Here is a 23,899-nt window from a genome sequence, read left to right on the forward strand (position 1 = left end):
CAACAGGGCAGACAAGAGCATTTGTAATCAGAGGTTAAGTATAGAGCAGAGCTTCACGTCAGTAAGTGGATGCTTCCCACTGTACTCTGGCCAGAGTTGGTCTTTTTTTCTCATATACAAATAGGAGTACGGATTTGTAATTTTCAGAAGAGTCATGCACATATGCACATGCACACAGTTGCTACACTGTGCCAACCACAAACTATTTTTAAATAATAATTTTATTACAAGGGTTAAGGACAACATTAAAGTGCTCTACCTCTCCAATCAGTAAGCAATGTCTTGGGACAGGACCCCATCCACCTTTGCATCCCTCAAAGCTCCTGTCTCTGTGTGGGCGGAGAATGTGCTCCAGAAATACTCCTTTGCTTTGAACTACATATTGTTTCTGCAGGGTGATCCTGTAAAAACTTAAATCAGGTTACGTCGCTACCTGACCTAAAAGCCTTCAATTGGTTTCCCCGACAGTGGATTCCGACCCCACCTCCCTACCACGGCCGGCAAGGTCCTGCATGACAGGGCTCCTGCCCCCTCGTCCCCAAGCACTCCTCGACCTTCACGTGCCCCAGGCCACCTGGCTTTCTTTCTGTTCCTCCAATACCACAACTTTTCCACCTCGTGGCCTTTGCTGCTTCTTCTGACTGGAAAACTTGCCTTGAGCTCCTCCTGTGCTGGCTCCTTTTCAACCTTTAGATTTCAACTTAAATATCACTTCCTCAGTGAGGCCCCTCCCAGACCATTCTATCGAAATCTGCATCTCCCCCTGCATAAGTTTACTTTCCATCTCATCAGCTTATTTATTTCTGCCTAGCCCATCAATCTAACATCTTGCTTATTTCTTTTCTTTACTGTTGATTTTCTGACTCCTCTTACTAGAATGTAAGTTCCCTTAAGGGCAGGGTTTCTGTCTGCTATTGCTCATTATTGCCCCACTAGTTCTTCCCATTCTGGCATGTGGTAGTCTGCATTTCTTGTCCCCTTTACCACACACTCTCTTTCCTTCTGCCACATGGCTGGCAACATCCAGAAGCTACCCAGCAGCTGTTTCATTATCCTGGGTGCTGGAATGAGGACCTCAGATGACCCATGAGGAAAATGCAGCACAAAGGACAAATCTTTTTTGTTTTAACCCACAGAGATTTAGAGGGTTGTTTGTTATTGCAGCATAACCTAGCTCATCATGACTGATGCATCCGTCTTTCAGTGACACTGTATCGGTGCCACCTAGAACAGTGTCTAGCTTACAGCAGATTCTTAATAAATGTTTGTCAAGAGATTAGGAAATGCAAAATAGTCTATATAAGTTTCTAGACCGCTGCTTCAGTAAACAGATGATCTGGATAATTACTAGACTAAAAGTACTGAGATACTTAGAAAAAGTCATGGAAGCTTTCAGTTAGTGATGAGATGGCCAAGGACGTTTAGAATTGATGAACAGAGCTATTGGTAGCTCTATTGACTAACAGGTACTATAGTGTTTAAGCCAATATGTTTTACATAGTCATGCCTGAGAGAATAACAAACTTAGAAGCTGCAAAATTCTTCACATGCTATTCACGAGATCAATGTTTGGAGGAAGACCCATCTGAGAAGCTCATGGATTTTGTACCAGGAACCAACTCATATGCGGGGTCCCTTAAGGAATCCCATCATATCTGTAGAGCAACTGAAGGCCACCCATGTATGTTTCAAGCTTTATGAATTTCTTTCAGCACTGAATCACGGAGGCAGAAGATGGTATGGATGCCTAGAGAGAGTAGAATTCTGGGCAAGGAGAGAGGCAGTGTGCATGGTAGTTAAGGCATAGGCTCTAGAGCCAGCATGAGTGGTTTGACTCCCTGCTCATCTCCTTACTGACTGAATGATCTTGGGTAAGTTACTTGACCACTCTGTGCCTCAGCTTCTACATGTGTAAAATAGGACAAATAATAGTACCTATGGCAAAGGGGTATGGTGAGGATTAAATGCATTAACAGATAAAACACTTGGTACAGTGCCTTGCATATAGTAGGTACTCAGTAAAAGTTCATGTTTATTATTACAAGAACTGCTCCTTCCACCAAAGGATTCTAGTACCCCCAGGATGCTTACGGGCGGGAAGCAGAGTATGATCTGCATTCAGTAATACCCTATGCAAACAAGTTCCTAGACCTACACCGTGCTGAATGTAAAAGTCTCTGCAATTTTGTTTCCTCCCGTGTAAAGTTATAAAGGAACAGGTTTCCCTGTTTACAGGCTTAAGGATCTGGATGAGGAATCTTAGAGACCAAGGCTCTATGTAGTTACCCACTCATTGATGGAGAAGAGAAGAGAAGGAATGATTTAAGGTAGTGTATCAGTTTACAAAATCCCGGCCAAACTTTGGGAGGAGAAAGAACTAATTTGCTAGTAGTAACTAATTTCTATGGAAATATAGCAGCTTACCTTCATTTCTAGCTCTTGGTTTGATGCAGGTAATCCCTGAAGTTTTGCTTCCAATTTGTACATAAAACTGAACGAGTCTGGGGGAAAAAAATCCCAAAACACTTCAGTTTACTTACAAATAGATGAGCTCAGAAGAGATTTAGCCCTTTGTATTTTGACACATTAAAAAGTAAAACTCCTATAATTCTTAGGTACTACTTTTAAATTCGAAGGGCATATGACAAACAGAAACTACAAAGATTATATAGTAAGTTAATTCTGTAACCATTTGAAAAAGTTAATTAATATGACCATTAATTTTATTCTGGAATAATTACTGAAACAAAAGGAAACAGTTTAATTCCACTTCATTGTGACAGTCTGATATGATTTAATGAAATCACCGAAATGGGAATTCCTTTAAATTGAGATGATACTATCCTTGGAAACTCAGGAGGAAAAATCTAGCATTAAAAAGTTGAGGGGCTTCCCTGGTGGCACAGTGGTTGAGAATCTGCCTGCCGGTGCAGGGGACACGGGTTCGAGCCCTGGTCTGGGAAGATCCCACATGCCGCGGAGCGGCTGGGCCCGTGAGCCACAATTACTGAGCCTGCGCATCTGGAGCCTGTGCTCCGCAACAAGAGAGGCCGCGATAGTGAGAGGCCCGTGCACCGTGATGAAGAGTGGCCCCCGCTTGCCACAACTGGAGAAAGCCCTCGCACAGAAACGAAGACCCAACACAGCCATGAATATATAAATAAATAATAAATAATAATTAAAAAAAAAAAAAGTTGAATGCTGGGACCTCCCTGGTGGCGCAGTGGTTAAGAATCTGCCTGCCAATGCAGGGGACACGGGTTCAATCCCTGGTCCAGGAAGATCCCACATGCTGCGGAGCAACTAAGCCCGTGCGCCACAACTACTGAGCCTGCGCTCTACAGCCCGCGAGCGACAAGTACTGAGCCCACACGCCACAACTACTGAAGCCCACGTGCCCTAGAGCCCGGGCGCCGCAAATACTGAGCCCACGCGCCGCAACTACTGAAGCCCGCGTGCCACAACTACTGAGCCTGCGTGCTGCTACTACTGAAACCCGTGTGCATAGAGCCCGTGTTCCGCAACAAGAGAAGCCACCACAGTGAGAAGCCCGCGCACCGCAACGAAGAGTAGCCCCTGCTTGCCACAACTAGAGAAAGCCCACACGCAGCAACGAAGACCCAATGTAGCCAACAACAACAACAACAAAAATTGTTAAAAAAAAAAAAAAGTTGAATGCTGTATTTGTTTAGGGCCAGATAGTTACCTGTATTACTGATTTAGACTCAGATGGTTTAATTTTTCACAACTGACACTCACTCAGTGTGATGTAAACCATGCCTCAGTCCACAGCAAACCAACCTACATGGCAGGCACACCTCTGTGAGAAGGACTCAGAAGGAAGGGGAAGGAGATTGAAGGCAGAAAAACTATGACACAGAACCCCAGATTTTAGTGAGAAGAAGGTCTAAAAGTTTCAAACATTTCTTTAGTTTCCTTTCTTTCAATTCTAAAATAGTTTGATTAAAAATAAAAACGCACAGTTTTATTTTAGGTGTGCTACTATTTCATTTGCCCTTAAAACTAAGCAGTTATTTATTTTACCAGTAGGTGTCAGTGTAGGTATTTTAAATTTCTGGAACAGTTTTCAATAAGTGAATACAAATAAACTTAGATAAACGGGGGTCATGACATTTTTGGACACAGAATTTAAAGTTGAAAAAAATTCTTTGTTTCTCCTGGCATATATTAAAATTAATACCAAATAGTCTTCATAATAACACAGAACTTTAGAAAACCAAGCTGACATATATATTAGACACACAGGCCTTGGTGATGACTGTACACTGATTAATGAATTGGAGTATATGTTTTGCAGAAACTGTCTATTTTATTATAAAGTTATGCTTTATTTTTATACATCAGAATCTATATAGAGAAACATTACTATGTAAACCGTCAATAACAGAACAGAGTGTTGTAGGTTAGAACACATGGCACGGTAAGTACTATGTTCATGGCGAAGTATACCAATTAACTATTCACCTGATATTCCTGGTGTCCAGAGGGATGGTCCTTGCTTCCCTTTTTCCAGGGCCACTGAAGTACAGAGACTTGCCATCGTTAAGTGTTCCACAGCCCGTTCCAATCTGGCCTCCCGTTATCTTGTACCACAATGGGCTGAGCTTCCCCTCAAACCTATCGAACATCTCACTGTGGTTAGGGACAACAGACACACAGGTTCCTTGTGTGGCTTCCGAGAAAAGAGATACACAGGAGAGAGGTTTTGTTAAAATCATGAGACACTGCAAGGTACATTCAGTGCATGGGCAAAAGAAGCATTGCCACAGGTGTTAGGGGAAAGAAACCACATCAAAATTTGAATCTCCCAATCGTCTGCCTGAAATACAGCCATCACTTCTAACATCAAAAACACTATTCTGCCCTATAATTTTAAATTTTTAAACAGAGAGACATCAGGAACCACACATTTCCATGATTCTTGTTACTCAGAGGATTTGTGTAAACTGAGAAATAGATTTTGTCCACAACAAAACTGGTTCATTTGTTCTTTGTATTAGTGGATCAATAAGGGGAGTTAATCCCAGATTTAAAAGAAACACCCTGAAACCACGAGTGACAGCACTCTCTACAGAAGGCCTGCAACAACATATGTTTGTCTTTGGTCACGCACCAGATGAAGGGCAGAGCACTGAAAAGCTGGGAAGGATCCTTTGAAGTTCCCTCCAGGAAAAATTCTATAAAAAGATTTCGGAGCTTATAATACTTTCTCCAATTTTACTCTTTAATCTCAGCTTCCTTTTTATTTTTGCTTGTAGCAACATCCAAGGGTGACTGTGGTCAGAAAATACTTCTCTTATAAAGTTCTCTTTTGGCAGTCTTGTATTTATCATTTCATAAGTTGATTTTTACTTTAAATGTATACAATTACATTTTGTATAAAAGCAATGTAAAGAGCACAGGCAGCCAAGTGGTTAAGAGTTCGGCTGCCAGGTTTTGAAGCCTAGCTCCAGCAACTCCTAGCTTTGTGACCTTGGGAGATTCACTATACCTCTCTGTGGCTCAGTTTCCTCAAGTGTAAACAGGGACAATAACAGTACTACACTATAGGGTTATTTATTGCGAGAATTAAATGAGGTGAAATAAAAACACCTACTATAGCGCCTGGCATGAAGTACGGACTCAAGTGATGTTAATTATTTTTACTATTACTAATAAATAAATATACTTTAGGAATGAAATTTGTGTTGTCATGCGTTCCCTTCTTAGGCAGTTCAAAACTACAAAATATCTCAGCACCTCATTTGCCTGGGTTACAAATTCCTACAATTAGGACTTAAAGAAGAACAAACTCAGAATCTATTTCCTTGGAAGAAGTAACATGAAATATAGTAACTAGAGATGGATATTTTACAAACAAATCATCAGACATGTCTGCAGCCTTACCAGTGTACCCCAGGTCACAGAAACACACCCCTGAAACGCAGTCCCCATGGCCACTGCAGTAACTGGGACAAGGCTCTGATATGTACACGCCATCCAGACCAAAGGGAGGCACGTTCTTCTGTGAGCTGCTCTCTTGGATCCATCGGAATCTGGTCTTACTGTTGGGAAAAACAGCACAGGTGTTTCTTGTACCAGTATCTCATACCAAAGCACCGAAATACAGAACGTTTCAGAAAAACTCAAGAGAGATTTAATATTTATTTGGAAGTCACATTCACTTGATTGGTCACTTAACCTTCATAAGGTGTCTCTCTCAGATCTTTCTCAAAACGTCTTGATTTTTTCTTCAGCATAAATGTTTCAATATCAGGAGGATCAGATAAAGAAGATTCTGATGGCTAGAAACATATTATAGGTTTTTGCTTGTACATTTTAAGAGGCTATTTGGGAATCTTTGAAACCATCAAACAGAATGTTCTTTGTTAGGACGAATAAGGGGACTCTGGCTATTTGCCATTCTCATGATTCTGGGAGGACTGACAGCTCTATTCCCACCTGTTGCCTTCCTTGCCCTCTTCTTCTTATCTTCAAATCTCCAAGATGCTCATTCTATAAACTCTTAGCAACAAGCTGGGCTGCCAATGAACACTGGTAACTGCCAAAAAACAAAAGAGGGACCTGGTCCCAGTGCTTCAAAACCCTGGAACACCAGTGGCCTGGGCTACTGCCCAGTCCTATTTTCCCCACAACAGTTGTGAGGCTGCCAAACTAAAACTTGTCCCAGTTGCTTTCTAATCTTTCCAATCCCTTCAACACATCTCTTTTCTTTTCAAATATATGGAAATCCACACACATCTATAATTTCATACCAAGAAAACACCTCTTCCTTCTCAGTTCTACTAACATTAAAGAGGGAAGATGGATTAGGTTATCTGGATACCAGTTAATTTTGCTGCCAATATTTATAGACTTTTGAGTGAATTCAGTCTCTTAGTAAACAAGAATAAAGAATCTTAAAGATTAATGAAGATTGGCAAAGATAACTGTAGACAAAGGTTCCTTTTCCCCTCTATTATTGTGAAAATAATACAGCAGTATCAGAATGCATTTCTTTCTGGCTCTTCAAATAGCTTTGGTAATTTGGCAACACTGAATCATAACCCTGGCTTTTTATCATTATTTTAAGTTACCTACTTTTAGCAAATTTGCAAATGTAACCAACGATGTTGTTTACTAGGTTTAAAAGTTTTCAGAGATTAATTTCTATTAATGCAAGTCTTAACACATTCTTCATTGTGTCAAGAGGAAGGTGAACACATCTTTTACTTACTTTGGAAATAATTCAAAATATATTGGTCTTATTTTTTAAGGCAAAAGACAACTGAATTGAAGATTAGAAAAACAGAGCAAAACCAAAAAACAGAAAGGAAAAGAAAAAAGTCATGGGCTTTGGGAAAATTCCTCCCAATAAAGTAGTAACATTATTTAGCCTGTGAAGATATTTTTCCTTTCAAAGGAAATAAATGGAATTGATGAACAGCATCTTTTGACAATTGCTTGTAAGAAAATGGTAAGCCCTCTATGCCCCTTCCAAAAGATAAGCTGCATATCTATGATGAAAGAGGAAAACATACCAATTCCCTGATAGAAGTCTTCTTTAATTAGAAGTCATACTTGCCTTTTCTTTTATGTTTCTATAATATCAATAGAACCCAGAGAAACATAGATCTATGATTTCTGCCACATGGAAAGTGAAAAAAGAGGTAAGAATAATTTCTTTTCTTCACCTAGGCTCTCTCACCTGGGCAAGATGAGGGCATCTCTCTATCAACTTTTCTGTTTCATGGAAGAAGCAAGTTCAGACTGAGCCCCAGAAGCATTCAGAAAGTTGAAGAATCCCAACTGTAGGTAGAATTCTAGAAGCTTTGGTAATTTGATAGGGAGTGAAGGGTAAGTAAAGTCCTTTGACCCATCTCTGATTCTTGGGGTCCTGTAGTTTTCATTATAAAAATAAAATAATCAAGGTCTAGTCTGGCCAGAGATATGAGGCACCCTTGTTTGTAGATTCTAAGGCTGCTATAGACCCAAGAAACAGAGTAGGCTGTTAGATACTTGAGAAGGCAAAAGACTTCAGGAGCTCAGTATTAAGGCATCCATATTTAAATAAATAATAATAAAAAAAAAAGCAAAATGACTAATCATTTGATTAATAAGGTGTCCAGGACATGGTGAATTATAGCTGAGAGTCCTAGCTGGAAGCCCATATTTCAGAGTGAAAGGGCAAGAGATGGCACCTCTTTTACTTCTTTTAATCTTTGTTAGTTGGCTTTTAGTTGGAAGGTACAAATCAAAGCAACAAAGATTTCACTGATCATGACATAAGCAAGCTTTGCTTTATCTCCATTTCTCCAAGTTATGCCTGGTTCCTGATGCCTACTGCTTTTCTGTTCTCTTAGGAGCACAACCTTGGAAATGAGTACAAGTAATTTAGCAACCTCAGGGCTGCTTGAAGAAGAGGAAGAACTAGTAAGGAATTTACAGAAAAACATAATCATAGACCATCGGAAGAAGGGAGGAAATAAGTAGGCCAAAGTTAGCTAATAGCATCTCTAGATTCCACATAGTTAATCCCCCCTTTTTTTTTTAAATAGAGGAGATGTAGCTTTAAAATGATTAATATTATTAATGTGTGTGTGCACATGCGTACATGTGCTATTCATATCTTTTCAAGGAGACACAGCAGAATGCAGAACAATGATTTCTTGCTGAGCAGCAGTGAATTTATTTTGGAAAACATATTTTAGAAAGGGAGGTGTCTTCAATTAGCTAATCACCTGTTGCTGGTCCTTATTCTTCATTCAACCAGCATTTACAAGTGCCTATAACATGCCAGGCGGTGCCGGGGCTGGGCACACGATGCGGAGCAGAATTCCTGCATGGTCCCTACCTTCACGATGCCCACAGTCGAATGAGAAGACACATTTAATCAAACCCCTGCCCAAAGAAATGTAAACGTGCAACTCTGATAACTATCACCATTAAGAAGGACATAGAGCCAGGAGAGCATGTAGTCTTAGAGGTCTTTGACCTGACAGTCAGGAAGCTCTGGGAAGGTGTTATAGGACGTGATGATTGAGGAAAAGACAGAATTTAATCTTATGTAATTTAACTAGAAATAAACCACAGTGCAATTCGACTATTCAAATGGTTGAACAAAACTTCCCCTTTGCCCTGCATGTTCTAGATACGGAACAAGTAAAAGGTAAGACTCTCTCTCTCTTTGTTCTCTTCCCCAGCTGCCACCTTTGTTCAAAGGATGCCTGAGTGACCAGGAGAACCAGTTTCCCCTCCCCCTTCCACCACCACACTTCAGAGGGGTGTTGCATCTGCCTCTCAATCCAGGAAGGTGCACGTGCACCTGCTTGCCCTGTGATAGGTGGTGGTGGAGGAGACATTCGGCAGCATAGTAAGCAACGGTGTTTCTAGCCCTTTCCAGAGACATCGACTTCTTGCATTCTGCACAGGGAGCCTAGAGCAGGCTGAGGGGCATGCTGTGTGGTTGGGGAAGACAGTCAGGAGGGATGTATCAGCACATATTTACCACCACCAGTGTCTCTCCTCTGTAGGCAAGAACCAAGAGACGTAACATGAGCACAAACTGCTCCTTTGAGAAAATCAGCTTCGAAGTACTCGTCAAAGAGCAACGTTCTAGTAACTTTTACAAGCATGTTGCCTTGTGGCAAAATAGCTCCAAAGTTTAACAATTTTCACACTTAGAATTCTCAGCTTCCCAGCACTGCATTTGGAGATTTCTGAGTTTAACATATTGCGGAAGAAACAACAACAGCTCATTTACTTGGGTTGAAGTAGAAACATGTTTACTATTCTGTAGCAGAGAGCTCTCCATCACAAATGCCATCCACCAGCAAGCTGGACGGTATTCAAAGGAACCACGAAGCCAGATCCTAACGAACAAGATTTCTTCTTCCAAAAGCTGAGGTCCAAGAAAATATTGATAAATTGGGAGCCTCAACGTTTTGGCTCACTTTGTGATGTTAAGGACAACCTTTTCTTATTTCTCAGATGTTGCTTTACCAACTGGGTGTTTCCACTCAGCGTCAAACAAACTGCAGTTTCAGATTCAACTTTGTATTATCTGGCTTTGGGGTATTGCACCAGAGGTGTGTTCCTTGGCTCCTGATTCTATTGGCTTCTTTCACAGTGATGTCTTCCAGCATCCTGGTATCCTAGTCATTGCAGCAAAGATGCAGCCCCTGATGCACTCCAGCTTCACGGCATGCTGCACTTGTCTATTTGGAAGAGATGTGGTTGGGCCACAGTTTCAGAAAAGCATAGGGAAGAGGAAGGCAGTGGTGGAGGAGAGAATTACAAGGGCTGCACTGTTACATGCCTAGCTTGAAATGGGCAGAAAGCAGGATGAAAGGGCTATTTAGCTGCAAACACAGATATGTTCTTATGGACAGATGTCTCAGAGGATGAAGCCTAGAGGGTAGAACCAACAGCTGAGAAGAACAACAGATTAGGGAAACACTTGTAGGGAGCAGAATTGTCTCAATCAAGAAAACTTTCTTATCCTGGACATTGCTCATGGAGGAGGGAACCCTAGTAACAACAATCTTGCTAGCTTTCAGAATTCCTATGAGCCAGTGGTCGCTATGTGCTTCCCACTCTTTTTTTTTTTTTTTGAGTTGGGGTGTCTATTGTGTTTATCTTGTCATTGTCTCACTGTTGTATGTTGGGTATGGGTGGGGTAGATAACTTGTTTTTTTTAGGTCATAGGTCTATGGGTCAAGAGGAGCCATATCCAGGGAACTCTGACTTGACAGAAATCATGAAATGAGTGACTTAGTACCTGATGCTGTGATGAGATGAGCGTTTGGGGGTTTTGGGAGGAAAGTGAGTACATCTGCCTGGGGGAGACGTGAGTCATTAGGGCTAGGACAAACTACGGTAGGTTGTTACAACAATGCCCCCCAATGGATCATACTAAATCTTCTTCTACAAGACTTCCTTGCACTTCCTATCAAAAAGGGGAGTCTGTTTTCTCGCCCTCTGAATCTGGACTGGCCTTGTGACTTGCTTTGACCACTAGGATGTGGCAAAGAAGACAGGGTCCTGGCAGCTTCTACTTTTGTTCTCTTGGAATTCTGGAACCACCTAATTGTGGAAACTGTTATGAATACAGGGATGAAGACCAGTATAGAGAGAAAAGTCCTACTAATCCCAGACACTAATCAACCTACCAATTGAATGCAGCTACATTATAAAGCTTAGGAGAGACCAGCAGAAGAAATACCCAGCCAATTCCATAAAACCATGAGAAATAATAAACCACTGTTGTCTTAAGCCACTAAGTTTTGGAGAGGGATGTTGCATAGCAATAGGTAACTGTACAAATATTATCCTAGGCTCTACTGAGGAATATGAAAAAGGAATAAAGATGATTTTTAAAGAGTAATGCATCTATGCATTCCTGATCTTTTTGCCTTCCACTGGTTAAGAGATGACATGGTCTGGAATAGCTGCCTTGGATCCAGAGATAGAAGTTGTGTGTTCAGAATGGCAGAGACACCCTATAAACTCTGAAGTCCTCACCTGTGGACTATTATGCAAGAAAGAATGGATTTCTAACTTGTTTAAGTCTTGTTAAGCATTTGTATTTGTTTCTCTGTTATAGTAGCTGGGCCTGTATCCTAACTAAAGCAGAATGCAAGTCAAATTATTAAATTTCACTAAAGAAGGTCAACTCATCAACTCTGCCACATACACATCAAATCATTTGAGTCCCTCTTTGATACATAACAAAGTACACTGGCATGTAAAGACAAAAAAATTACTTATAAGTTGACTTGGATCCGCTGACTGATAAATCTTTTCTTGGAACAGTTGGCATTTAAACATTATGTTCCAAAGTTTAGTAGATTACCACACAAACTTATACATCCTGACCATACAAGTTTCTTACCCATTTGGGAAGTCTGTGTACCAAAGTCTATGGTGTAATTTTTGGAGGTATGCACATCTAAGTATTGAGGGAGGCAGATGAACACAAGCAGCATATCCAGCTAGATGCAAATTTGGTGATCAATTAGGTGAAAGATTATAGACAGAATGGTCTCTACAAACATTAGAAGTAAGCCACTCCTATAGATTTTCTAGCTTTTACCACTGTATCAGTCAGGATGAGATAGGTTGCCAGGGTTAACATGCAGCCCCTAATCTCAGGGGCTTAACCCAACAGAAGTTTATTTCTTGCTTATGCTATAATGTTCAGTATAGGTTGTAAGAAAGTCTGTTGATTGTAGACACTCAAGGACCCAGACTGATGTAAGCTTCATCTCAAAAGAGGCTTTCATGAAGCAGAGAAGATAGCAAAATGCACATGAACTCTTAAAGTCATATGTTTAATTTCCACTCACATTTCATTAGGCAATGCCAAACTTTATTTTTTTATATAAATTTATTCATTTATTTATCTATTTATTTATTTATTTTTGGCTACGTTGGGTCTTCGTTGCTGTGTGCGGGCTTTTTCTCTGTTTGCGGCGAGCGGGGGCTACTCTTCGTTGCGATGCACAGGCTTCTCATCGCGGTGGCTTCCCTTGTTGCGGAGCACGGGCTCTAGGCGCGCGGGCTTCAGTAGCTGCGGCACGCAGGCTCAGTAGTTGTGGCTCGTGGGCTTAGTTGCTCCATGGCACGTGGGATCTTCCCAGACCAGGGCTCAAACCCGTGTCCCCTGCATTGGCAGGCGGATTCTTAACCACTGCACCACAAAGGAAGTCCTGGCAATGCCAAACTTTAAAGGGTGTGGGGAAAGTATAATCCTACCATATTCCAGGAAGGAAGTAAGCTGGAAATATTGATGAATGGCACTAATGAGTATCTCAACCATATATTAATTTACATCACCAGCAGTGCAAGTAGTCTTATAATACCATCTTAGCTCTGCACAGAAATGCTTTGACTGAGTCACAATTGAATGTTATGTTCTAGGATTCAATTAAGAAGTGTCTACTTGAAGAATGCTTCATCTTTTGAAAAATTATAGAGTTAAAACACTGATTTTCATGTTACCTACTCTACCTGACACAAAGATACATATACGTACTATAAAGGTATTCTAGAATACTGAGTGTAGAAAAAAGTAATTCTTATTTTTTTATCAGAATATATGTATTTTCTTTCTTTTTACCCAACAATGAGAACCAAATGACCCTATCCCCTGACCTCCCACACTATGTCCTAGCTGCCAGGAAGCTAAGAGTTAAATTTGTTGCCCTATTACTGTAACTAATTTGCTTCAAGTTCTTGATCCATTTATCTCATCCTTCTGTCAATTGATTTTAAATCTTTTTCTCTATTGTTTTAACTATTTATCTTAATGGTCACTTAAAGGGATCTTTTATATTTTAAGATATCTCCAATTGTCTATTTAAGGAGGCATTACATTATCAAAAATCTCTATACAGTGAAAGTCTGATACGATAATGCCTTATAACTCCCTTAGCTTTTAAACATCTTTTGTTCAGGGCTGTAATCCAGTGCCCAGAACAGAACTTGGCACAGGTAGGTGGCTCAATAAATATTTGTTGAATGAATGAATGGATGAGTGAGTGAACTTTTTCACAAGTATGAGCGTCATTTCCTCAAGAGTCCTTACAGCTAGAGTTTATGAATTCTTTTAGGTTATTGAGATATATGAGATGAAGATACTGAGATAAATATATGCTCCTCAGAAATGGCAACTATGGCACATAATAAGAATGGTCACTTTACCTGGATGCAAGAGACCTTGGAATAACAATGGTGATTCTCGTCCATTCTTCAAAGTCCCCTGTGTGATACAGGGTGGGCTCACTCAGTTCTCTGGAGTTTCCTTCACATCCTTTGCCTGCAGAAGCTGGGTAACAGCCTTCTTTCACCAGAAACCAGGACATCCCAGCATCGTGAGAGTACTGAAGAAGAACTGGGGCAGCGCTGCTGAATTGATTGGCACACCCAATGTTTAGCTGTTAAAAAAGGAAAGACAGAATTATACAAGGATTTGGTTTCAAGTCATCATTTAACAAATTAGGTGCTACAGCCGTCAGGGCTCTTTCTACTGAGTTTGCACTAAATTTACAATGATAAGACACGGGCAGCTCAATTCCAACCAAGACCCTTCCAAAGGTTCTGGAAATCTCTGTATAGGCAAGCAATAGGTGCTTTTCAATAGAAAGCGGGACCAGTTGCCCATTTTGTGGATTTCTTGAGATTATAGAAGGGAAGAGAGAAGCACAGATGTGACTGGAGTCTTGGACAAAAGATAAGATGCCAAGAAACTGCTTTTTTTTTGCTTTCCCAGATAGGGGGTATAAACAGAGGGAAGCAGATGATAAAGAGCTGCCCTCTTCAGAACATGAAGGTTACTGAAGCTGTCCTCTGCTTTCAGTGGAACAAGCAATTTTACTCTGGTTTCTTACAAAAGCTCAGTAAGAAATCATTGTCAACTTAGATGAAAGAGCTAAGTTCTTGTCACAGCATCAAATAAGCAACATAATCCAGAAATAAAACTATTACTCTTCTGTGTACTTGTGTAGATGATTGTCATCACAGGATTAACAATATTCAAAAAAAATTGTAAAAACATGCAACCTAAATCCCAATACCCTAGCACAACCATTTTTATTCTTCTGTTTTCTCTTCTAAACTTTACAAAGAAGCATATCAATACCTAGAAGTAGTATTACTGAATCAAAATGCAGAAACACTTTGAATTTCCTATTTATACATGTTCATTTTTAATCACTTGGGTTCAAATGAATCAGTTTTACACAGCACTCAATATTATTATGATTTTAGACAGTTTCTTTCTAAATTAATAAATATATAAATGATTGTATTACTGTTTTAGTTTATATTTTTCGATAATTGTAAACGTCAAACTCTTTTCCTGGTATTTAATTACATGCTATCTTATATAAATGATCTATTCATATCTTATTTCATTTGTTGGTTGGTGCCACCATAGAATTTTATTGTATAAGACTTTATAACTAAGAATAGTCAAATTTTGTAGAAAAAAATTGAAGAACTCAAAAGAACATAATCATGACCAAAAAATAAAGGACAAAGGAAAGGGAGGCCCATAGGCAAATAACACTGGGTCAGAGTTCAAGGGCCAACCAGCTTATCTTTGTGACTATAAGGTAGCTTGAGCCAGTCTTTCAAAAATAGGAAGACTCCGTATTTTCCTTAATTCCATGCTCAGAGCTAGAAAGTGTCTCTCAGAAGGATTTACAATATGGCTAGTGGCAATTTTATTGTGATTCATTTATCCAAGTTTACATAGTTAAATGTCAAGAAAATAAATAAAGATTTGACCCTCTCAGATGCATGATTACCTTTTGTAACACAAACCCTTTTATTATATTACTGGTTAGTAAGCACAGTCTTCGGTTGGCATGTGGTGAGAGCATTCACACTGGGCACACAGTTAGCTTTTTGTCTTAGAATTATTATCACTGCCACTGTTTCTAAAGTAAGCAAGTCGATGGAACTTTCAGTTCTGTGACATCTTTGTGATTTTTTTTTTTTAATTGGCCTGCCTCTTAACCGTTGATGTTTTCTAGAATGCAATTCTTGGCTTTCTTATCTTTTTACTCCACACATGCTTCCTAATCTCATTCACAATCATAATTTCAGATTCCTTCTGAATCCCCATGACTCCCAGATATGGTCTCTCTCAGGTTCTCTGCACAATGTACATAACTACTTCCTGTGCATCTGCCCTTCAGCAATCCACAGGCATCCCTAAATCCTATATTTGCAATTTCAGTGACTGGAGCCAGAAATGTGGGAGTCATTCTAGAATCCATTCTATCACCCAATAGGTCACCCAAACCTGTAGACTACACACCTTTAACATCTTTCAGACCCATCCATTTATCTTATAATCTCAGGCTATGCCTTAATCTGGCCTCATTTCTTACTTTGATAACTGCTCTAGCATCCTCACTTTACTAAACATATGCCCAGCAATCTGAGTACTTCTCTCTGCCTCCTCTGCTATCCCACAGGTCCAAGTTCCCATCATCTATTATTGGGATCACCGCAATAGTTGCCCAGCCAGTCTTTCTATCTCTGCCCTTGACTCTGCCAGTGTACTCGCAACACAGTCACCGGAGTGATTCTTTAAAAGCCTAAGTCAGAGTATGTCACTCTTCTGCTAGCCATTTTATTTAGAGCAGAAGTCAAAGTCTGACCTTATTTTTTTCTACCTGTCTCCCCTTGCTCACTTTGCTCTAGTCACAGTGGCATCCTTCTGGTTTCTTGAACTTTTTCAAGCACAATCCTACTTCAAGGCTTTTGTCCTTTTTGTTCTCTGTGCCTGGAGTGCTCTTTTCCAGATAGCTGCATGACTCCCTCCTTCACTTTTCACAGGTCTCAGATTAAAAGTTATTTTATTGGTGAGGCTAACTTGACAACCTTTTACAAAATAGTAATTATCCTCCACCATCCTAGTCAAACTCTCTATTCCTAGTTATTTTCATAGCCTAGAACTGAGCCCGGAACATAGTAGATGCTTTATAAATATTTGCTGAATAAATGAATGAATGTACTTGTTGATTCCAGTTTCTCCTCCTGTTAAGTCAACAGAATGATCTTTCTAAAACACAGGTCTGATTTTTACATTCAATGGATTAAACATCTTCCATGACTCATCGCTCTTGGGTTAATATCCAAGTGACTTAGTGTATCATATAAAGCCCATTAGGACAAACCTTATCTTATTTCTGTGGCAAATACTCCAAACTCCTTAAATTTCTGACATTTCCATTCTCACTTGCACTTTCATGTATTTTCACATATTTGCACATTCTGTTCCCTCTAACTAGAATCCCCCCACCCCCTCCATTTTTCAGCTGGCTAAGTCTCTGTATTTCCAGAAACTTCCAATTTCAACTCATCCATCCATCTATCCATCCATTTATTCAACTAACAGATAATTTTGGAGCATCTGCCATATGCCAGGGACTACGTCAGATACTCCTATAGTATCAGAGCCTGTCTCTACCACAGCACTCCAGCGACTGTACTGCAACTGTTCACTTTTCTGGCTCACTTGCTAGTTTCTGAGCTCCTTAAGGGGCTTGGGCTATATTTCTCATCTCTATATTCCTAGAGCTTAGTGTTGACACATGGCAGGCAGTCACAAAAACTTTACCAGCACCGTGCCTTTTGGAAAAATAACACCAAGTTCTTATTACAGATCCCAAATATACATTAATTATCAATCCCCAAATCACTCATATTACATATCTATTATCAACTGATAGCCACAAATCAACAGTTTTCTGCTGGTGTGATTCGAGAATTGAGACTTTTTTTAGGCATTATGCATTGTTGCTAGTTGTTTAAGTACTTGAAACATTTAATAATGTTTTCTCTATTTAGATTTTTAAACTTCAGAATACCACCTTGCAGAGTTCAACACCTACACTATCATGATTTTGTGACTAATTAATTAGAAAATGTGCCAGATGAGAAAGAGCATATTTTTCTGGCAATGTATTTGCTATTGCTGTTATTTTGTTCCCATTTTAGGTAGTACCAACAAATTAATATAGAGTCATATACTGTTATTAGTGTTCTTTCCATGGCAATTTAGCATCAAAATCTAAACAGAGAAGGACATTTCACTAATCATCTTATTTATGACTGACTTGTTTACAGACCTCTGGAAATTATATTTGAAGAGCTTCCTATAAACATCTGATCTCTTTAATAATTCCATTTGTAACTTATTTAGGATCTGCATCCTGCCATTATGTAAGGACCATGTAGTTGTGCTGGCTCATTGAAACTGCATTACTTTCAACCCCAGAATTCACCAATGGGATTTTATTATAAACACAATGAAATTTTGATTACGGTTCTGAAAAAAGAGCTTGTCAAAGTAAATACTTGTTATACATATTGACATGTTAGCACAGAAAACAAGCAGCTTTTAAGAGAACAATGAAAATTAAAGTAAAAATTTACTCAATCAAAGGAAGACAAATTGTTTGAAAACCCCACAGTAAAAACATAAAATTACTCATGAGTCCAAAAAGCACTAGTAAGCTGAAAAGGAGAACTTATCCATTACCATTCAGAAGCGTGGTATTTATTAAGTCACAATCAGATTGAAATCCTCAAAGTCAATCTTTCTTTTTAATTCTGGTAGAGTTCCATGAGCCCTTAAAGAAATACAATGACATAGCCACAACTTCTGGGGCTCATTAAAAACTGACAAGCTGTTTTCCTTATGGGTAGAGCTAAAAAGCTTTGCCATTCTAAGATTGTTGGCAGCTTTGTTCAGATGAGTCCCTACTTTACTAGCATATGAATATTTTGTGTTCTTTGTGAATTTCATTTATAAATCTGGAAGATGGTTGCTCCTTAACCTGCAAGAAGTTTGTGCAGGGCTTCCCTGGTGGCGCAGTGGTTGAGAGTCTGCCTGCTGGTGCAGGGGACATGGGTTCGAGCCCTGGTCTGGGGAGATCCCACATGCCGCGGAGCGACTAGGCCCGTGAGCCACAACTACTGAGCCTGCGCGTCTGGAGCCTGTGCTCCGCAACAAGACAGACCGCGATAGTGAGAGGCCCGTGCACCGCGATGAAGAGTGGCCCCCGCTTGCCGCAACTGGAGGGGGCCCTCGCACAGAAACGAGGACCCAGCACAGCCAAAAATAACTAACTAAATAACTAACTAACTAAATAAATAAATAAAATAAACTTGGAAACATGTTTTTTTTTTTTTAATTTATTTATTTATTTATTTATTTATTTATGGCTGTGTTGGGTCTTCGTTTCTGTGCGAGGGCTTTCTCCAGTTGCGGTGAGCGGGGGCCACTCTTCATGGCGGTGCGCGGGCCTCTCACTGTCACGGCCTCTCCCGTTGCGGAGCACAGGCTCCAGACGCGCAGGCTCAGTAGTTGTGGCTCACGGGCCCAGTTGCTCCGCGGCATGTGGGATCTTCCCAGACCAGGGCTCGAACCCGTGTCCCCTGCATTGGCAGGCAGATTCTTAACCACTGCGCCACCAGGGAAGCCCCTGGAAACATGTTTAAAAAAAAAAAAAAAAAAAAAAAAGTTTGTGCATAAATACCTTAAACTGCAGCACATATCCAGGCTTCAGCGTCAAATCTCGAGTTACTGCAAATCGATCCCCATCTGATTTTCCAAACACCATCGCTGATGGCGTGGCAGAGCAGAAAGTTTCATTTTTAACCATTCCTTCGTTAGCCAACATCAACCACACACTCATTTGATTCATAGGGTAATCAAAAGCCGGCTTCTCATAAAAGTTCTAATAGGAACAACACAAACAACACAGAAAGGCAATTTGGTACCTTTGAAAACAAGAAAGGAATTTTCAGTTCATGGCATGCAGGGCCATGTACTATTTGTATTTCTAGGAAAATACAGCAGACTCTCTAAATTAACATTTTTTTTTTTAAACTGCCATGAACTTTTTCTCCTGATTATTTAACAACTGAATATATTTTGCCACTGTGTATCATTTCATAAACACACTAATAATCATATTTAATGACTTGGCCAAACTTTCTAGTCTTGTTTTTTGTTTTGTTTTTTTTTTTAACATCTAAATAATCTATGAACTAGTAGCATAGAGAGGTAAAAAAATTGTGCAAACACAGAAAACTAAATTACATGTTCAAGTGTCAAGCACTAAATCCTTGGGGGAGTGAGTAGTTATTTGATCCCATCCTCTTTTACAATTCTATGTCTTCCTGGAGTTCAGACATAATGAGAAGTACCTGGGGTAAAGTTGGGTTGACAACTGGGATGATTTGTTTTTGCTTCTCGGACAGAATGATGATGTCATCGACCGCCCACTGGTCATAGTCCTCCCCTGAGAACACAGGCTGCCACCAGCGGAAACTGGTGCAAGGGGTCTTGGCAGCAGCCGGCAGCTCCAGATAGACAAATCTGCATAAAAGCAAATCATTTAGCGCTGGGAAAGGAAAAGCTGTGTTTTTCTTAGCAGCTGTTAAAATAACACGAGTAGCAACAAGAGAAGGTTATGTTTTGTTTGATCTCTTGGTATTTTTGTAAAGTTTCTAAATTTAGACAGATCAGACAAGAGGTTTAAAGTTGTAAGCAAGTTTAGTCCTGATCCTGGTTTTTCCATTTGGAATTGTATCTTTTGGAGGCAAATATTTCAACTGAGTTTGATTCACTAAACAATGTCTTTTGACTACTATGACAATGGCCATAACATTTTAAAGAAACCCTTAGAAAAAGCCGTTCCTTTGTATGTTATTGCATTAAAATTTTTTTCATGGCAGTTCTTACTTATTGGGGGAAAACATAAATAAGCATTAAAAATGAAACATAAATCACCCATAAGCTACCACATGGGGTTGGCCTCTATTAACAATTTGATGTATACCCTTAAAGCATGTAATCTTTTACATAGGTGAGATATATGTATAATTCGGTATCTTACAGTTTAAAACTTAACATTATATCATAAGCACATTCTCATGTCAGTAAAATAAGTTCTTAAGATCATTTTACCGTTTATATAATTTTTCATCACACAGACATGCTAGTATTTATTTCACCTTTCCTTATTATAAATAATTCTGTGGTGAAAAATCTTTATGCATAAAGCTTTATGTATACCTCAGTTTATTTATTTAGGGAAGATTCTTAGAAACGGAATTACCAGGTCAAATAAACTGGTCATGTTTAAGGCTCTGGACTTTCCAAATCCCTTTCTGGGAGGGTCATGATGGTTTGCAGGATGACATGAGAGTACCTGCCTTGCTGCTCCATGTGGAGAGAGCACTTGGTGTTATCATTAAAAGATGACCATTTGACTGTTGAAAAATGGTATCTTTTTTATTGCAACAGAGGTTGGATATTAATCATATTTTATTAAACATATGTCTTCCCTGTTGTGTAACATCTACTCATTCCTCTTACCCATTTTTCTATTGGGATCTTAGTGTTTTTCTTGATAATGTGTATAAGCTCTTTAAGGGAACACTGATCCTCTAGTTCTCATATTTGTTTCATATATTTTCTCAGTTTGCTTTCCTTCTTTTCATTTTTTTTCTGTTTTCTTTGAAATGTATGTGTTACATGTGTATGCAGTTTTACATCTGTATGTAGTATATTTCTGTGTAAGCAGTCCTTTTCTTTGTTAATTCTTGCGTTGAATTTATATTTAGAAAGTTCAGGTCTTTTTCCAAGATCAGATAGCAACTTAAATGTTTAAATCTTTAACCAGTCTTTAACAGTTTTTGCTGATGTAAGGTGGTAATCTAAATAGATATTTTTCCCCAAGAGCCTACCCATTTTTTTCTAACACCATTTGACTGAATAACCATTTCTTTATCATTGATAGTTGATGTGTCTTTTTTTCATATATAAGTTTGTACAGATAATCTGAGTCAATTTCTGGGTCATCTATTTGGCTTGATTGTTCTATCCATGCACCGGTATCATTCCACTTTAATATTGTAGCTTATACAGTATGTTTTAATATTGTGCAGGGCATCCCTCTATATTTTATCAAAAGTTTAAACTATTTTTGCCAGTTTATATTTCCAGATATAAAGCTCCCCCCCAAAAAATACCACTAAGATTTTGATTGGAATAGCATTAAATGTAAATTAAGAGATTTCTTCATATCACAATGTTCAGTTTTCCTATCCAGGGATGCTGTATTATTTTCCATTTATTTGTTTTCTTTTATATCTCTGAAGGAAGTTTTGAAGTTTTATCGTTTCCTTTACAGAGATTCTCAGTATTGTTTCTTAAACTTATATTTATTTATGTATTTGCCATCATGGGGTCTTCTTCTGATATCTTCCAACTCAGAATTTCTTAACCATTTTAGTGTCATAGAACTCTTTGAGAATGTGATGATATAGTTAGCTCCTAAAGAAAAACTCCCTTAAATAAAATGGAATATCTCTGGAATTTGAAAAAGCTAGTGAATTTTTGTTTGTCTATATAGTACTCTAGTTGCTTTACTGAATTCTCAGTAATTTCCAGATTGACAATGCTATTACTTGGAAAAAATAATTTGAATAGTTTTAAACTGTTGTTTAAACCAGTTTGGCCCCATTATCAATTCCCCTTCTACTGTATGGGGGGAATCTCACCAGGCTCCATCTCCCACCCACCATCCCTGGCTCTCTCCCTGGATGTTATGACTCTTGGTAGACCTAGTTGCCTCTTCTCTGGTTTCCATCTCTCCCCCTGTGTGCCTTAGAAGAAATGGTTTTGGTTGGTCTGTCTGCATATCTAATTGGGTTATATTATGGAGAGTTATGTCACCTTGAAATAACTCAATGTTTTAAAACAGCAAATTTATGAACCTTCAATCTACAAAATAGCTCTATTGTTAGTATTATATCTAAAATATATTTAATTTGTAAGAATTGGATCTACATATTTTTCAATAATTTTTTTCCAATAAAATAAGGTTCAGTTGTAAAATGCAAAACAGGGTCATTAGTATGGTAAGGCTTAATAATAATCAAGGAGATAATTATTATTATCACACTGGAAGGAGATTGGGGCTGGTTACCTGGGCTTGCTGAAGTCTGAGAAGTACATCTCTGCCAGCAGGTGCCACTGGATGCCCCCATTGTTGCTGTACTGGAGGAGGATGCCCTCCTCTCTGCTGTCGGGCTTGTTGCACGCAGCACTCTCTCCACCGATCTGCATGTAGAACTGGACAAAGTCCACCCAGGAAGTATCCAGATCCCAGCTCACCAACCGTCTTTTTCCAGCCTTTCGGAAGAACAGAAAAATCACAGATGCAGTTATCTGGGAGCAATTAGTTGTTTCCGTTTCAAATTCATATGAGCATCCTAGCACTGTGTGGAGATGATCTTATTCTCATTTATTGTTGAGAGGAGAAGGTTATGCCATTTAACTGCTCCTGGATCCATTCTGTTAGTCTCTACATCACTGACTCCCAGATTCGGTTATGAGACCCTTGAGAACTGCTAATTCTACCAAAGGGTACTCAAAAGTCTTTAAAGCAAAATTCATTTTAATTAAAACACTCCCAGCATTCGCTTTGGAAATCTCCAGGCAGAGTCATGGAGAAGAAAGACCACATACATACTTTGAAATCAGCTGGAGCTGGGTTTGAATCTCAGCCCATGATTCATGCTGTTCACTAGCTGTGTGACCTTTCTGAGCTTTTATTTTCCTCAAAGTTATAACATGGGTAATAATACCTTCCTTACAGGGTGTTGTGACAATTAGATGAAATAATATGTTACATAACTTGCCTAGCACACGGCATCTCTTCCTGAGGGGACAATCTCTCAATAGATATGCCCCGGCCCTCCTCCTCCCTGGGAATTGAGGTAAAACAGGCAAGACAGAAACTTCTTGACAAAAAGAGAGTACTGAAGTCTCTCAGGCTCCCAGTCAGTCTATTTCTTGGAAATAGAGAGTGGGGAGGGATCATTAAATAAGTTTTTGCAACCATTAAATGGTCTCTTTGTGTCTTAAAAATGTTAAAAACTTCCTCAAATCCAGCAACTTGCTTCTTCTGCTTAGTGCATCCCCTGCCTGTCACAGTTCTGTTGTGAGGTATTAGGTACAAATTGACAAGGTTTGTCATCATTTCTGTTGCCTGTAAATGGTTTCATGCTAACAGAATTGAAAAAAAGTTTGCTGATAAGATTCTTTCACCCAAACTGATTCTGCCAAAGCTAATCCATGGACTGCACTGAGTGGTCTTAGAGAGTTTCTGAGGAGTTCAATTAAAATTTGGGAAGAAAACCTGAGACAGAATACACAGTATAGAGAAAAGCACCCCTCACACTTATAATTTAAACCCTACTCTAATCCACTAAGTCAATTAAGAAAGGGTTTCAGTTATTAGAAGTCACAGGGAAAATACTTGGGGATAATTATAGGAGTACACTGTTACTGATAAATCTAAAG

The 23,899-nt window shown here is 39.3% G+C and overlaps 1 protein-coding gene across 3 annotated transcripts in view; it reads right to left on the reverse strand.

Moving 5' to 3' along the window:
• Positions 1 to 23,899, reverse strand: part of RELN (reelin) — a 531,612-nt gene that overhangs the window by 87,222 nt on the left and 420,491 nt on the right. For all 3 annotated transcript variants that reach the window (XM_036863169.1, XM_036863168.1, XM_036863166.1), the window contains exons 25-31: positions 22,521 to 22,726; positions 19,732 to 19,903; positions 19,059 to 19,259; positions 13,705 to 13,937; positions 5,908 to 6,065; positions 4,486 to 4,693; positions 2,425 to 2,501 (exon numbers count right to left, since the gene is read on the reverse strand). In XM_036863169.1, the coding sequence (XP_036719064.1) occupies positions 2,425 to 2,501; positions 4,486 to 4,693; positions 5,908 to 6,065; positions 13,705 to 13,937; positions 19,059 to 19,259; positions 19,732 to 19,903; positions 22,521 to 22,726 (1,255 nt within the window). The remainder of the gene's footprint in view (positions 1 to 2,424; positions 2,502 to 4,485; positions 4,694 to 5,907; positions 6,066 to 13,704; positions 13,938 to 19,058; positions 19,260 to 19,731; positions 19,904 to 22,520; positions 22,727 to 23,899) is intronic.

This window comes from Balaenoptera musculus, chromosome 9, assembly GCF_009873245.2.
Source record: "Balaenoptera musculus isolate JJ_BM4_2016_0621 chromosome 9, mBalMus1.pri.v3, whole genome shotgun sequence".
Taxonomy (NCBI): Eukaryota; Metazoa; Chordata; class Mammalia; order Artiodactyla; family Balaenopteridae; genus Balaenoptera; species Balaenoptera musculus.